This window comes from Zosterops lateralis (assembly GCF_965231275.1).
Source record: "Zosterops lateralis genome assembly, chromosome: 30".
Taxonomy (NCBI): Eukaryota; Metazoa; Chordata; class Aves; order Passeriformes; family Zosteropidae; genus Zosterops; species Zosterops lateralis.
Window position 1 is genome coordinate 360,447 of NC_139790.1, and position 17,360 is coordinate 377,806.

At 49.8% G+C, this 17,360-nt stretch overlaps 1 protein-coding gene across 1 annotated transcript in view; it reads left to right on the forward strand.

The window, feature by feature from the left end:
* ZMAT4 (zinc finger matrin-type 4) overlaps positions 1–1,796 on the forward strand; it is a 52,310-nt gene extending 50,514 nt beyond the window's left edge. The window contains exon 7 of the mRNA XM_083880275.1: positions 1,223–1,796. Coding sequence (XP_083736401.1) covers positions 1,223–1,238 — 16 coding nt within the window. The 3' untranslated portion in view covers positions 1,239–1,796. The remainder of the gene's footprint in view (positions 1–1,222) is intronic.
* The last annotated feature ends 15,564 nt before the right edge of the window (positions 1,797–17,360 follow it).

Consider the following 17,360-nt stretch of genomic DNA (forward strand, 5'->3'; position numbering starts at 1 on the left):
CCTCCTGCACAGCTCAGCCCTGACTTTGGGCTGTGCCCTGTGCAAGCCCAGATGGTTGATGTCCTGCTGAGGAGCAGAGACAGCAGGTTTGGGCCTGGCCTGGGCTCTCCCCTCTTTTCTTTTCTTTTTTATTTTCAGGCTGAGAACACAGATGTCTAATTGGAACAGGGCATTTATCAACATAAGCTGCTTGGCTATTCAGGGACGAGCTAATCAAAATATTGTTAATATCACGCCTGGAGAAATGTCACCCTTTCCCGTGGTTTCGTTTACATCTCTTTCCCCGTCTATTTAAAAGGTGTGAACAAATATTGACAGCCTGTTTGTGGCTGAGGCCTGTCCCAGGATCTGGCACAGCCAAAGCCTGGGGAGCTCTGGGGCTGCCTGGCCCAGCTCCACTTGGGGCACATTTAATGCCAAATTCCTGTTTCTCCTGGGTGTTCCCAGCCCTGTCCCTGGTGCCAAAAAATTGGGCTCCCTCCAAACATCCTCCCTTGGAATGAAGGTGTTCTCTGATAGAGAATTTCCAGTAAATTTCTGGAAATCAGAGTCAATGAGCTGTATTGTGCACTTTACACCCAAATGGTTTTGTTCTTGCCCTGGTGGCCACAGTAACACTTGGTAATAGCAGCATTTCCGTGTGCTTTGTGTAAAAATATAGTGGCACATGCAGAAAGAAGCCTTTAGAGCAGCAACAGCTCCAGAAGATGAATAGTTACAAAAGGTAGATGGAATTGATAGGCATTTTAATTTGTCATAGTTTCAGTTCAAGGGAGCAGCTGAGTAATTACACTGCCTGTGAAGGAAGAGAATGTAATCCTTCCCCTCATTATGGATCTAACTTGTCTCCCTTCCCTTTTAATGTAAGTGAAAATAAAGATATCTCTGATATCTTCTGTTTTGATCATAATTTGAAAGCCCCAGAACAGCCCCTACAGCTCTGTGTTGTGGCGTTGGGTGCACAGATTAATTATTTTTATGTAAAAACCCAAGCGCTGGGTTAATTGCCCAAAGCACAGACCTGAGCTTGCCAAAGCCAATTGCAGTGAGAAATTCCTCATTGCTGGGCCACGGGGGAGGTGAGTGGGGCAGGATTTGTGAGGCTCTTAAATTCAATTTTAGGACCTAAAGAAGGGAGAGTTTTTCCAATTTGCTGTGGTGGTTTTCTTCCATAAAACACACCAGGATGGAGCCTGACTTGGGCTTTGTTTCTCTCCTGCAGCCTGAAGAACCAATAGTGGCTCGTCAGTGGAGAAGAGGACAGGCACTAAAGCTCTTCTGTGGAGGGGAGCGGGTCAGCAGGACAGGAGGTTTCCTTTGGACAGTGATCCTATGTGGATTCAATAATTAACATGTAACTAACCTTCGCTTTGGACAAATACATGGATTTTTTTTTTTTTTAATTTTGTGGTGAGTTAAAATATTTCGATGGATTTTTTTACCCTTTCAAGACAATATTTATTCAGCACAGAGTCCTAGAGTATGATAACTATCCTGTAAATACAGCACTTACTCATCAGTTCATCTTCAGAGACAGTGGAAACAAACTATTTTACTTTTTCATATTTATTCCTAGATTTCTCCTGAGAGTATGAGATTATTCTACTACTTTATCCATGATAGTGATGTAATCAGTCTTCAATCAGAAATAAACACACTCTCTTCACCTTCTCCAGCATGGTTTGTGTCAACACACACAGAGCAACAGCAGTGAAATCCTGGGGATTGTGTAATGGATGAGTTTCTTCCTCCCCTCTTTGTCTCTAGAGAAACAAATGGTTCCATGAGTAAAGAACACTGAAAAGAAAGTGTGAATTCTTTTTTTCCTGCTGGTAGGATCCCTGCAGGCTCGACAGAAGCTGTTTGCATTGTTGCTTTTGCTGCAAGCCCGAGGCTGGACTCTGCTGAGCCCTCCTGGAGAGCTGCAGGGGGGAGCAGAGCCTGAGCCAGCCCAGCCCAGGTGAGCCTGGACACCTGTGCACATGCAGGGAGGCAGCACAGACACCGAGGCACCTGCACTGAGCTCTGCCCTGCACCAGCTCATTCCTTTCCCTGCCTTGGGCACCTGAGCAGAGAGGAGCAGCCGAGTCAGAGGAGAGACTGTCACTGTTCTGCACCCCAGGGCTCTGCTGGCCAGGAGCCTCAGCCCCAGGGAGCCTCCAGGGCTGTGGAGGGACAGTTTGGGAGCTCTGCAGCATCACCTCCCTCCCTCTGTGGGGACACTGAGAGCCCCTGCAGAAGCTGCGTGTGATTAATTTGTGCTCTTGCATCGATGCCTTTCATGTGTGGAGGAGAATGGGTTTTTCACAGATGAGTAAACATCTCCTTGGGTTTCATAGCTGTGGGGCGGTTTCATTTATTGTGTTTTGGGTAATAACACAAGCCGCCAGTGTTCCTGGAGCTAAACTGCCTCTTTACAGAGAGAATGATTTACAGAAATAGGGCACATCACTCATGTGGGTTCAGGCCTGGCTTCTCCAAGCCTTTTTTCCCCAAAGAAACCCTCCCCCAAGCAGCATCCAGGGTGCTGCAGAGGCGTTTGTGTCAGGAGACAAACCCAAAAATCTGTGTGCTCTAGTAATCACTACGAGCTAATTGCAGCAAATTAATTACAGCACAAACACAATTTCCTTCCCCAGGCAGGTGTGGAGAGAGCTCTGCAGTGAGCTGGGCTGGACCCAGTCTGCACCCCCAGCCTGTGCTGGGCTGGCTGTTCCCCCTGGGTGTCCAGCCTGGCCTGGGGCTGGTGTGTTCTCCCCTGGGTGCCCAGCCCGGCCCGGGGCTGGTGTGTTCCCCCCTGGGTGTCCAGCCTGGCCCGGGGCTGGTGTGTTCTCCCCTGGGTGCCCAGCCTGGCCTGGGGCTGGTGTCACTCTGGCAGCTCTGGGTGGATGTTGTGGCACTGCAGAGCAGGAGGGTCATCCCTGCGGATGGGATTCCACATCCCACATCCCACAGCCCAGCCCAGGTGAGGGGGAGGCAGGTGAGGTTGCCCATCACTCCCCTTCTGCCTGGAGTGACTGAGCAGTGCAATTATTTCCATTTGTTGCCAATATTGTCCAGATCCAGTCAATCAGGCTTTGGTCCCTAAATCCTTCTAATCTCTTGCTTTTCCTAAGTTCATTAGGCTTTCAAAGCAAGACATAAAAAGACAAATCTCCTCGTGGTAAGTCAGTGATCCCTGTAGAAGTGCAGCCAGGGCTCTGATGTCAAGCCTGGGCCAATGGCCCCGGGCTGAAATGAGGGAGAAGGATGTGTTAGAGAGCTTTGAAAATGGTTCAGAACAACCACTGCGTCCCCCAAGGTTACTTCAAACTGAAGAGTTGAAAACATTTGCATAAATTTTCTTCATTAGAAAAACCCCATGAACACACTCAGCATTTTTCATGCAGAACATCCACATGTTAACAGTTTGATTTTTTTGTCTGTTCTGGCCAAATGTTTTTTTTTGCTGGTTTAAAATTCCGTGCAAGGTAATCTGTAAAGAAAGTAAATCTCAATAATTTATCATCAGTCTGGCTGGGTCTCTCCCCGGACTCACTTTGCAGTCAGTGCTGACTGGAATGCAGGTGGCACTGGGAGGCAGCTGCAGATGTGACTGCCAGCACTGGAACTGTGATGGTTGAGATGTGTTTCCATCAGAGTTTGCAGCCCATGCTGATGCAGCTCTCCCCATTCTGCTGTGTGTGTCAGGTTGTGTTTCAGGGGCAGGACTCTGACTTGCCCTGGTGTTTTATGCTCAGACAGAGCTCAACACAAATAATTTGTGGTTTTATCTGGGTCCTTGTGTGGAGGCCGTGGAGCTCTGTGGGAACAGGGTGTAACATGGAGCTGGCCCTGAGACGTGCAGCTTCATACAGAGATTAATCATGGGACAAGAATGCTCCTGGTACCTTTGTCAACTTCCTATTGCATCAACTCAGTTAGCAAGTCCTGACCTTTAAAACCACCCTCCACAATCTTCAAATTATGTGGAAGTCTGACTCTTCCTCTGGGCTGTGCTGGAGCTTCCTGCACCTGCCTGAGGCCACTGACCTGACCAGGTGCCAGCTGCTCCCCCAGCCAGGGGCTGAGAGGGATCCTGAGACCAGCAGGACCCACTTTGGGGGCTGTTTGAGAGCTCGAGAGAGAGAAAATATCCACTAACCCTGCAGTGTGTCCCTGCTGAAGTTACTGCTCTGGGCTCAAGTGTGAGACTCCATGAGAAATCCTGTATTGGGCCACTGCTCCCTAATTCAGCCCTGTCGCCCACTTGCAGGTCTCTGACAAAAGCCTTTGTCTAACATGTTTTTAATCACTGTGTGCATTTCAATTTGCATATTAATAGCAAGGAGCTGTTATTACAGCTGCTGTTGATGAGATGGTGTCAAGCCCATCTTCCCATCCGAGGAAAGAAAGGAACTGCATCTATTATTGTAAAGAATGACACTGGCAGAGAACATGTCTGAGGATTGTCCATTCTTTGTCTCTATCTTTATCTCTGCGTTTATTTTGCTCCTAATGGCTCACATGGATGCATTCATTAAACTTCTTTTTTTTTTTTTCCCCTTAAAACAAGGATCATTTAACAAGAGATTGGGACAGGATTTTGTGCCTGTTGTGACAGCTCGAGATAAACACACCAGTCTTGTTCAGTGGTTTTAACTTGTAAAATGGCAAAAGGTGGTCCTGCCCTGGGGTCTGTTGTTTGCAGCTGATCCAGAAGAATCATTAACATGCTGTGAGGCACCATGGCACTGCTCTCCAGGTTCCAGCCTTCCACAGGTGTTGGCTGTGCCAAAAACACTCTGCTGCAGTGCCAGGGATGAGTGAGACCCTGCCATGGGGGCTGTGAGGATCCTGCCTTTGTGTCTGGCCTTGTGCAGCACAAGGATGGAGAGTTTGTGCCACTGGGGCTGCCGGGAGCAGGGACAGGAGCCACTGTGGATTCTGCCCCCAGAAATGAGGCACAGGCTGCTCAGGCCATGCCTTTGGCTGTCCCTGCAGGTTTAGGAAAGGTCTGGCCAGAGTTGGGCTCACATCATGCAGAGACAGATCTTTAAAGCACAAAGTGCTGTCTCGATTGCTCCCACCGTGACTCACTTCCTAACGCAGATATTTAGTTCAGTAGTGCAGTGATGCATTAAAATGGATCAGTAAAAAGGCAAAGCTAATTATAAAAGACCCAAACAATTCCCCCCAACCCGCTCTCTTGTCCTGAGGCACTGGCCAGTGAGTGCCCACAGGCTCTGGAAGCAGGAAGGGAAAATCAGTCTCTGCCCTTGTGCCCAAAGGGTGTTTTCCTCTCTGGGTGCCCCATTGCAGCCTCTCCCTGGCACAGCTCAGGTGGTTGTTTCACCCTTATAATTAGTTCTGTGTAATTTAATATCAGTGTCGTGGTAGTGAGGATCTAAGGCTATAGGATAATAAGGTTTATACTGAAATTAGAGTATCCAATAGATTCAGGGACCAGATGGGCTTTAGGGCAACGGATTCTTCTTTGGATCTGAAATAGGAACAAAAAGCTTCCAGCTAAATCTAGACTAGAAAAAAAAAAATCAGCTTCAATTTAATGTAATTATGGCAACAAATTAGTGTGGGGGGAAAGGTAGTAAGTCTCTGTAAAATTAAGCAGTATAAACAGGATTTATTATTTCAGATTTGGGAGGTTTAAATAGTGCTACAATCATCAACTGATTTCACAGGGGCTGAAATAAATTTGTTGTTCTGCACTGGACAGAAAGCTGGAAGTGGCAGTTGCCAGCTGTAATTGCACGTGTCGAGGGTTGTGTTTGGGGGCTTGTTCCACCCTCTGTTGCCATTCAGCGTCGTGCACTTGTATCTGAAAATGCCCAACGTGGTGATTTCTGTTCTGAGAACAGGCTATTTCTGTCTGTGCCAGTTCTAAAGCGAGCACAAACATAGACGTGCGTTGCAAAAGGAATGTTAAAAATAAATTATTTTAAGCCGCGCTACATAGTTGGATTAATTCGGGGGTTTTGAGGATTTATTTCAGTGGCATCTCTTTTCCCCCAGCCAAACCCTGCTCACCCCAGAGAGGCTCTGGCACAGCAGGGTCCTTGTTTGGGTCACAGCAGCCTTTCCCTCTCACACCTGCTCCTCTCTGAGGGTTCCCCTTGGGGCAGGAGCCCAAATCCCCTGCTCTGTGCCAGCTCTGGGGGAGTGGAGCAGCAGGAGCTGCCCAGGGCTGGGCAAGGCAGAGCCCAGAGCAGCGTGTCCCTGCCTGGGGACACAGAACAGCAGAGCTGGGATCAGCCAGAGGAGCTCAGGAAATGCTCCATCACCCAGGGCTGGGCAGAGCAGAGCCCAGGGCAGCGTGTCCCTGCCTGGGGACACAGGACAGCAGAGCTGGGAGCAGCCAGTGGAGCTCAGGAAATGCTCCCTCACCCTCTCAGCACTGAGAGCACCGTGCTGACAGCCCACCCGGCCCTGCCACCTCTGCCAGCTGCCTCAGTAGTGTCAAAGTGACTAATAAAGTAATATTTTAAATTCAAACCCAATGGCTCAGACCCGTTTTCTCTGCATAGCAACACCTCCTGTCCCAGGAGGGGCATTTGGAAAGGCCTCAGGGACATTAAGCAGAATTTCCTCTTGGAAGTCAATCCAGAGAACAGCTCTGGAGCCATTCCCTCTTGGCGGGCTCCAGTATTTGTATTTTAAATAATCAGCTGCTGTGTGAGCTCAATATAAACCACCAGCATTCTATTTAATTAAACACACAATTAAAGAATATATACAGTTTGCAGAGGGATGCTCTGTGGCTCCTCTGCCCCTCGATGTGTCACCAGGGTACTGCTGTCTCCTTCCTTCCTGCTGAGCAATAAACTGGCAGCAGCTCCAGCAGAGCCCTTGGGGATGGTGCTGGTGCCCAGAGCAGATCCCTCCCCTCCCCTGCTGAGGAGCACCCAAGGCTTGTTAAGTCATTCGGCCGCTTGGGAAGATTTATTCCTGTGGCAGAGCAGGGATGACGTGGCTGTGCCTGTGCCAGGGCTGAGCCTCAGAGCCCAGCAGGGCACCCTGAGGGCTGCAGGTGGATCAGACTGTCGGTCTGGGAGATTAAATATCTCCTGGCCCTTCTCCCCACAAACCTTCCCTCATTTTTCTTGGCCTCCTGCACGCTCGTGTAGAGAACACGTTAGCCAGAGAGTGAATCCAGAGTGCAAAATGTGCTGGTTTTTATGTGCTGTCTGTGCTGGTGTTTAACCATGCCTCAGCCAAAAATAGCAGACTTTGGGGATGCTCAGTGGCCTCCTGCTCATCAGCTCATAACATTCCTGTTCCTGTTGTCCAGCAGAGACTCCCTGGGCTGCAGGGCAGTTTCTGCCAGCTGCAATGGATGCAGGGGTCCTCTCTCTGGTTCTTGGGGGGCTTTCCCTGCCCTGCATGGCTGTGCTGGGTGGGAGTGCACCCCCAGTGTGAGTGCAGCCAGCACAGAGTGCCCCAGCTGGGACAGGGACACAGCACAAGTGGCTCAGGGGTGCAGCACAAACCACTCACAGCTCCTGCTTTAAAACTGTGAGAATTATTTTGCATGTTTAACACTGCTGTAATAGCTGCAATGGCATTTACAATCCAAATCAGCCCAAAATCTCTGCCAGGGCTGTTGTGTGTGGTGAAGTCAGTCCCTGCTTTCACCCCGGAGTGAGAGCACAGCACTCCCAGGGGTTGGTCAGGGCTGCACAAAGCAATTCTCATTTACTGGTTTATCCCCCTGAATGGGCAGCAGGGAGTCCCTGCCAGGCTTTTGGAGGCTCCAGTTGGCACAGGGAGCTCTGCTGGGCTTTTGCTGGAAAGACAGAGAATCTGCCCTCTGGAAACTCCTGTGTGGAGTGTTTCTTGTGTGTCCTCGCCATAAATCACTGCACAGAGCTGCAGCCTGACTGGGGCTCAGGCAGGAGAGTGCTGGTGACAACACCTGGGGTTAGTTCAGGAGGAGTTGGGGAATGGCTATGGAAATCCCACTGCAGCAGAGGCAGAGCAGCAGCTCCTGGCTCACCTGGCTCACCTGGCTGCTGCAGGTTGGCCCGTCCTGTGGGTGTCTCTGGGGGCTGTTTTGGGCAGGCTGGGCTGGACCCACCCCTCCCTGCAGCCCAGGGCCCTGCTGGGGATCCCTTGCAGCGGATTGAACTGGTGGGATTTGTGTGACGAGCCAGGTGAGGGTGCTGCAGCAGATTCACGGGGCTGCAGTGGCACTAACTCAGCTCACAGGTATTGCTGGGCTCCCTGGGGTGGCAAACAGGATGAGCTGGAAAGGTCTGTGTATGTCTGCACTTGCAATTGGCAGGAGAAGTATCTCAAATGGCAAACCTGCAGGTTTCAGACTGTCCTTGCAGCCTGCTCCGTGTCTGTCTCTTTCTGGTGGAAGTGCTTTGCTGAGATATCTTTAATGTTTGGGAAATTATCTCGTTTGTTTTCCCTCTGTCAGTGTCTGTTTGCCAACACACGCTGCTCATTGCTCCAGCAGCAGGGGGTGCTGCTATTGGCGTGTTTATTTCACTCATCTTTGGGTTTTTACTCAAGTGGATTCCCAGCAATATTCCCTGCCCAGGGGTCACCTCTCTGCTGTGTGTGGACCTGGGAACAGGAAAGCTTCTACTCAACAAAAAAGTAGCAGCTGCTTTTTCACTGAGGTGAGCTGGGGTGTGAGAAAGCACATTAATGTTTACTGGGTTTTAGGCACCCAAAAGTGTAAATCTCCAGTCTGAAACTTGTCCACGCAGCAAAATGAGTTTCTGCAGCCTGGTTTGCTCTGAGCCCCTCCAATCCATTAGAGCTCACACTCCCTGTCCCCCCTTGGCCCCAGGAGCCTCTCCCCTGCCGTGTGGAAAGCTGCTGTTTTGTTTTCCCCTTGCCAAGCCCGGAGCCTCCTCAAGAGACGAGTGGGCTGAGGCGAAGCCCATCTGGGGGGAGCTGGGAGTGAGGGGAAGCGGGGGAGGAACAAACGCTTCCCATCGTGAGATAAACTCGGTGGCTTTGCCTTAAAAGCTCCCCGTGGCTGCAGCACAGGCTGATGGCAGCACAAAACCCCAACCCCAACCCAGCCTGGAGATCAGAGTGCCAAGGCTGGTGGCCCTGTCAGTGTCCCCAGCACCCAGGGGGGGTCCCACACCACTGAGCCCCTCAGCCTGGTCCTCCCCTGCAGCCCCAGCCCTGTTCCTGCTCTCTGTGGACACCTCCTGCCAGGCTGGACACTCTCCTTGCAGGGAAATGGCTTTGGGAGCAGGAGCCAGAGCAGGAAAATGGGAAAGGAGACCCCTGCCCTGGGGAGGGGAGAGCAGCGTGGAGAGCTCCTGGTGATGAGCCAAGGACAGGAACATTCCACAGTTATCTGCAGCCTTTCACCCCAGGCTCTCAGAGCTCCTTGGAAATATCAGCTAATTAAACCTCCTGTGTTAATTAACCACGTTTTCCTGATGAGAATCCAGTTTGGAGAGCAGCTCCTGTTCTCCAGGCGCTGCCAAGGCCCTGGTCATCTCCAGCAGGGAGGATGGAGGGGGGAGGATGTGGCTGTGTCACACTGGGGAGGGACCTGGAGGGTGGGGAGCTTCCCTTGGCCTTGGAGAGTGTGAAAAACGAGGTTCACTTTTTGGTAATTTTTAAGAAATATGTTTAATAAAATAATTAAGACAATTAGGAGGTAAAAAAAAGCCAAGTATGGCCGGCTGGGTGACTTGCATTCAGCCCAGTCCACACTTTGCTATCTCAGAGACATTCCTTAAATACCCTTCCCATTACACCAATATATGAATATTCATAAAATTCCATACACCAGTTTCCATATTACAGGAACTGTTTTGCATGGCTCCTCCTTGGGTTTGCCTTTTTAGAGCATTTGTGTTTCTGGGCTGTGTCTTCATTGTCACCTCCAGCTGGGCCTGGGTCTGTGCTTTCTTCAGGTGGGAGATGCTGATATTGGTGTATCAATAGCAGGGTCCTCTTTACATGTTCACTGGGTGTTATCCCCACCAAACAGACAGTTTAAACATATTACTTAATAAATACTTAATAATAATCAGTTATTACCACTATAATCACTATTACCACTATGCCTAATTTTCTAAAAGCAGAAATAAAGACTTATATTCTATATCCTTACCACAACATCATTAACCATATAGCACACAACATCCTGCCAAAAGCCAACTTTATATAAAATATATATAACAGAGAGCTTCTCCCAGAGCAGCTGGGGGGTCCTGTGGGGAGCAGCCAAAGGGGGTGTGGGCAAACCCTGGGGTGGGACATGGCTCTGGGTGACTCTACAGCAACGTGGAGAAGCCCCAAGTCAATGAGAGACCAGGGGAAGGTGTCCAGGGTGGTCCCTCACCTGCCCCACTCTGGGAATTGCTGCAGGAGGTGTCTGTGGGCGCTGCTTTGCTGCAGTGCAGGTGGAAAGGCAGAATTGCAGGCAAGTAATAAACCGCCCCATTTACCAACCGATTAAACACCTATTTAAAGCCTGACTTGGCCGCTCAGGCAGCAGAAAACAAGGTACAAGGCAGAGCAGCCTGGAAAAGCTGCTCCATGGCCGTTCTGACTGCAGCTGTTCAAAGGTTCGGGTGCTGTTCATCTCCAGAATGTGGTTTCATCTCCCTGCAGCCGCTGCCTTTTGCATGTTTTTCCTAATGTTTGTGAGATGTTCCTGCTTTACCTAAAGTTCACAGCATTTAAATAACGTGTTTGAGCAGATTAAAAATAACACAGGATGCCACCTGTCTCCAGGCTGTGGGAAGGGCTCCAGTTAACAGGAAAACCTCCCTGTCCACCCTGCTGCTGCCAGACTCCCCTCCTGCTGCGCTTCGTGCCGCTCCGTTTTTTTAAATTGGCAGCTTATTGAAATTAAATTATTGTGTTTGTGTTGTCAGGAGCGTTTAAGCTGTTCACTTCTTGGAAATCTGCTAGTTCTCCACGGGGCAAGCACAGGGAGAAATTCCAGATAATAGGTGGATGAAACAGCCTTTCATCCACACAGTGAAATCCTTCCAGGAAACCTGCTTTACAGGTAAAAAAAACCCTTAAAGTCATCCAGAGCAGCTTTCTGGGAGAGTTTATATTTTTGTGTAGTAAACAAAATTACCTCAAAAGAGACACATTTAAGTTGGAAGTGTGCTGCCTTCTGTGGCAGTGTTCTGCCTTCAAAACCTAAATGAAAAACCCTTAAGGGACCCACACTTACCCTGCAAGGTGGAGGAATAAAAAAACACAGACTAACAGGCAGAGCAGTTCCTCCTGCAGTTCCTAATAGCTCCCTTCTCATTGTGGGCTGCCAGCCTGTTGTTCACCAGCAGAAAAAAATTTGTATTTATCCCTGGCATTTCCTGTGTGCCCTTCTGAATGCACAGGAGGGGTTGATAAAAATAAAAGCTCCCAGCACTCTGCTGTGTGTAGAGCAAGGGGCTCTACAGCCAGGGATGTGTGTGTGTTAAGTAGGAGAGTATTTTTAAAAAATCTTAAATTAAAAAAGCTGGTCTGAGGCAGTGGAATCTTTTCAGCTCCATCCAGGACTTGGCTGGGGAGTGAGCTGATGGGACTCGTGTTAAGAGCCCAGACCTTGCAGGGTCAGCACAATTCTGGCAGAAAACGACTGCCAAGAGTTGTGTGAGGATGGTCTGTGCAGGCAGAAGTGCCCCAGTGTGGGAACTGGGACTCACATCTCTGGTTGTGCATTGCTGTCCCTCTGCTTCATTATTTCTATATCATTGATGGGGTTTAATGCTGCACAAACTGCTCCAAATGTGGCAGCACCTGCACGTTACTCCCTGGGAAATGCTGCTCTGCAGCTTTTGGTGGCACCGGCTTACTCGGGTTTGTATTCAGGAAATGCCTGAGGTGTTTGTGAAGGGAATCAAAACATTAGTGACACTCTGCTTGGCCCTCGCAGAAAGGAAATATGTGAATGTTTACTGGTAACAAACTGCAGGAAAATGACAGGTGTGGGTGAGCCTGAGAGAAGGAGATTACACAGGCACAACCAAGGTGGGTAAATGTCTCCAGTGTCGCTGTCCAAGGGCTGGGCTGGGACACAAACTGGTGAGACCCTGCTCTGAACTGGGTTTTGAGCCAATCCAGGCACCTCTGTGTTTGTGGTGGGTGGGTGTTTTCCCCTGGGGTCCTCTGGGTGTGCAGTGCTCTGGGGGAGCTCTGTGTTGTCCCCTGCTCTGCATGAGCACTGGGAATTAAATTAATTTATTTCTGGATTCAGGCCATTTCTAATGGAGCCATAATGGTTCAGAGAGGGAAGTGCTGCTGACCCAGCGCATGGGGCTCATCTTTCAGTCACTTCAGTCTTGTTAATGTGTTTCTTCCCTCATAATTAGCCTTTCCTGCCATGACTCGGAGCACATGCATTATCCCCCTCAGGGGCTGTGGGCTGCAGTTGGTGTTTTCCTGCTGCAGGGGGGTGTTGGGGGTGTCTCTTCAGGTGCAGAACCTGCAGACACCTGGGGAAAAGGGTTTGGAGGAAAAGGATGTGCTGGAAAGCAATTCACATTTGTCAGGTTTGGAGTCAAACAGAATAAAACTGATATCTCTTAAAAATTCATGCTTGTGTTAATTCACTCAGCCAAGTGTAATTAAATGTAGAGACTCAATGGATTCATATAAACACTCTGTGGGAGCCTGTCAATCTTCCAGGGGAATGAACCCCCAAACAAATGAAGAAACCTTTAACACCTTCAGCTCTGCCTCTTTCCAGAGCAGAGCTGGGGGCTCTGGAGGAGCCTCCAGGGGTGAATTTCCAGGCTGAACCTGTTAGTCTGGAGGGCTGAGGGGCAACTCCTCACACCTTCTGCTGTACCCACCTTTGTGCTGCAGCACAGACCCACAAATCACTGACCACAAAGTGTCCTGGGCTTCCAATGCCAGCAGATGGAGGTGCTGGGCTTGGCACCCACCAGGAATTCCTCCTGGCCCTGCCCTGTCCTTCAGCAGCTGCTGGAGGTGCAGGACCCAGAACTGCCAGGGCTTTGCTGCACCTGGATCTCTCTGCTCTGCTCCTTCACCTGTCAAAACACAGCCTGCCTGATGGAAAAGAGTCATCCCAGCTTCAGAATCAGAAAAAAAAGAACTAAAAAGAGGTGGGGGAAGATGCACAACTGAGCACTGGATGGCTGTTCCAAAGGTGAGCATCCCCTCCACAGGAGAGGTTTTCTCTGCAAGCTGCACCTCACCAGCAGCGAGTGTTGGTGGCCAGGAATGTGCAAACAGCCCCGAGACACAGAGGAGCCCACCTGGGCCCTGGAAGCTCCTGCACACAGGGGGGTTGGGCAGGGGGTTCTGTCAGCCTGGGGGAGCAGTGCCCTGTGCCCCCTGTGCCCCCTGTGCCCCCTGTGCCCAGGGCTGCAGAGCCTCCTCTGCCTCCTACACACAGACCAGGGCACTTCTGGGGTGCTTCTCCTCAACTTCTTAGGAATCCCCCTGTGGTCTTGAGCAGAATTGGGAAAATCATCTACACCCAAGTGGGAAAGGGAGTATAAGACACTGCTGAGCTATTTTTTTCCTATTTGTGGGGGTTTTTTTCTCTTTCTTTTTCTCAGTTGAATTCTCACCTTCTCACAACAGTTGCATATCACTGTAAACTTCATTTAATCCTTTTGTGAAGTTAAAGTAAATATGACTGAAAGACAAAATACACGCTGTACTTGATGTGAGACTGATGACACGTCCCCCAATTATCTCCAGTGGTGAAACAGCTATAATCAAATTTAGAGAGCAGCGTGTCACTCAGCGCTGCTGACAGGGATGCAGTGAATTAGAATTGATGCTGCCTCTCGTTAATTTGGCAGCAGCCTGATGGTCACCCGGCCTTGGCACAGCCCCACACACACTGGGCCACCACCAGAGCCTGCCCTGCCCCACTGATAATCCTCTGCTGCTCCCAGCTGGGTCCTGCACATCCCTAAATGTGCTGGGAAGTGGGACAGAGCTCCCGGGGATGTTGTCCCTGCTGGGCTGTGTCACCCCTGCCCTTAGAGGGGTAACAGGTTGTGACGTGGTGTGGACCCTCACAGGGGACGGCAGGCAGCAGCAGGTCAAACATGGAAGGCTCTTTATTATCTGACTCCAATAACTTATATACAGAATATATAACTTATATATTAATATATATATAACTTATATTATATATATATAAGTTTTTTTTATATATATAACTTATATATATATAAAAATAACACTTATATATTATATATAACTTTTTACAGAGGGCCCAGATTGGCCCAAGGAGGTCACAACCTCCTGACCCCACTGGTCACTGTGACCATCAGTCAAATTCTCTCTCAGAGAACAACTACCCAAAACATACTGATAAATTTGAAGAATACACATTGTTTACATGAAGCAGCGTGAGAATCAGGCTGCAAAGATTCAAACACTCGAAAGCAAGAAATGCAGGGGGGACAGGGCTGCCCCTCTGAGCCATCCCCTCACATGGCCCATTCCTGACATCTCGGGCAAAGCAGGGAACCTCTTCTGTTTGCGCTTCAAAGCCAGCCAAGCACTAGAGCTACTTTTATTTTTATTTTTTCTTTTCAGCTTCAGCACAAATAGTTGTTTGAGTGGAGGACTCATTTCAGTTGTCTGTTTTCTCACAGAAAGCCCAAACAATCAGAGCAGCTCCCCGCTGTCCCGGCTGCACCAGGGGCCGGCGCCGCAGCGGGACGTGTCCATCAGCACCAGGGAACCCGCTGGTTTAATATCCCCACAGCCTTCTCTGCTGCTCTGGGGTTTTCACAGCCAGCCTAATAGTGGTGTTCAAAAAAATAATTGCTATAGAGGGAAAATGTGCCTTATCACAGGGAGCAGCACATGGACAATGGAAGCATTTCGGAGCGTATTTTTAGGACAGAAAAAAAATAAAATCAATCTGAATCTTGTGCTTTTTTTTTTCGTCATATGCCTTGAGCAGTGAAAAGGGGGGAAAAGGGATCAGCGTTTTTGCTGGTTGGATGGGGCTGTGAGGGACAGGGTCTGGGGTCCCTGGGGTCAGCAGGGGCCAGGGCAGCAGATGAACCCAGCAGGGGCTGCAGTGGTTCTGCCTCTCCTTGGTGCTTGGCAAAGTCAAACGTTTATGGGTAACCTAAAAGAAAAGCTGTTCTGCTGGTGTGAGCTATTGGGCAATAAAACCAGGAAAGGCACTGCAGTCAATAAAAGTAAATTAATAACTAGAGACAACAAACCCTGCTTCTCTGACTGGCATAAAGCAATCCTCTGCTGAAGGAAGAAAAAAATGTCACAGTTTATGAGGAGGCAGGTCGAGCCCAAGAGGAATGGGCCAGAGCAGTTTGTGGGATATTTGTGATCACAACTTCTTCTTCCTCAGCCTGTGGGGTTTATTTGCGGCCAAGCCCAGCAGCTCCACAGAGCAGAGGGGATCCCAAGCCCCTGGGCCTGGTGGGGGCTGCCCACACCTGTCCTGGTGGTTGTGCTGCTCATGCAGCACAAATTAGGAGGCTTAATTATTTCAATAGAGGTTAATTACATTAGTCACTACAGCAAATCTCCCGTTCATGCCATGCTTTCCACTTCATTTAATTCATTACCCCCTGTGACAGTAGATTTCTGCACAGAACTGCTCCTTTATATCCCATGTCTCTTCCAAGCACGATCCTCCATGTCAGCCCTTCTCTTGCCTCTGCTCTTCTTCCTCCCAGTGTTCCTGGTGCCAGTGACAAAGGAGTTTGGTGGGAGCAGGTGGGGGAGCAGGTGGGACATGCTGTGTCCCAGGGGAAGGGGGTGGGTGGAGCAGGGCTGGGGCTGTCACCTGTAGGGACAGGCTGTGAGCCCCACACTGTGTGTGCCCTGGGCTGGAGCTGAGCAGGGGTGACCCCTGGGCTGTGGACAGCACGCCTTTCCTTGTGTACATCATCCATCACCCCTTTCCTCATGTACATCATCCATTCCTTCATGTACATCACCCCTTCCCTCGTGTACAGCACCCCTTCCCTTGTGTACATCATCCATAATCCCATTCCCTCGTGTACAGCATCCCATTCCCTCATCTACATCAGCCATTCCCTTGTGTACATCATTCCCTAATCCCCTTCCCTCATGTACATAATCCATCATCCCATTCCCTCGTGTACATCACCCCTTCCCTCATGTACATCACCCTTTCCCTCATGTACATCACCCCTTTTCCTGCTCTGTACATCACCCCTTTCCCTCACTACCTCTTTGATCAAAACCAGCCCTTGCAGGTCCACATCCTCTCCCACCTGCTGAGCAGGGTGCTGTGCTGTGCTGTGCTGTGCTGTGCTGGCCTCTGCCATGAGCCTGTTCCCTCCTGACTGCCCTGGTACCAGACTGTCCATCATGGGAAAATTCAGCTGGTTGTGCACCCCTCGCAATGGTCCTGAAGGAGCCATTCCTCACAGTTTAATTGTGTTTCTGTAAATGGCAGAGTAAAGTTCCTGGGTGGCATTTAATTAGTTTTACTGTGCCTTCCCTAGTCAGCAGAGATGTATCATAATAGCTGAAGGATTCATAAAAAACCCCCATGTTTTAATCAGAAATTCAAAAACAAACCAAGACAGAACAACAAAGATCTGAAAATAAAAACCAGAATTTTAAAAGTTGCCCAGATGAGGCTCAGTGCCCACAGGCACATGGAGCTGCTGTTAGAAGGAAACCTGTGAGCTGCTCTCAGCAGGCAGGAGCCCCAGCTCTGCCCCAGCAATGCTGAATGGCACAGTTAACCCTCTGGAGACAGGGTGACGTGGGAAGGGCATTGCCCAGGCTTCTCCAAAGGCTCACGGTGACTGTGGAAAGCTGCTCCCAAATCAGGATGAGCTTGGAGCACATTGTCATCTGTTGGGGCGTGTTTGTCACCCCCTGGGCTGAGCCAGGGTTTGATGTGTGACCACTGCCCAGGTCAGAGCTGCCTGTGTGGGCTGAGCCAGGGTTTGATGTGTGACCACTGCCCAGGTCAGAGCTGCCTGTGTGGGCTGCACACGAAGGGCCTGTGCCCTCCCAGGGCTGCCAAAACCCAGCAACAAGAGCTCTGTGCCACTGCCTGCCTCCATCTCCCCTTGCTCTATTTTGGTTTTAAACTGAGTGCATTCCTTTTTATCCCTGCACCTGGGAATTCATCACTCCTGTGTCTCCAGCTCCTCCAAGCCCCTGCACTCAGCGTGGGGGGAGATTTCTACACTCGTGTAGCCCCAGTGCCCAAACTGTGGCTGCTGACAAGTGCAAGGGGGAAGTGAGACATTTCCCACCTGTTCAGCTAGTTTGCAGCTTGGTGGGATATTTCCTATTTTTAACTGTAGCTGCAGTTAAAGGAATAAATTTGTGGAGTCAAACATAAGGTAACAACCAAAAGAAGTAGATTTTTTTCTGCTGCAGATCTGATTTAGTACCCGGTG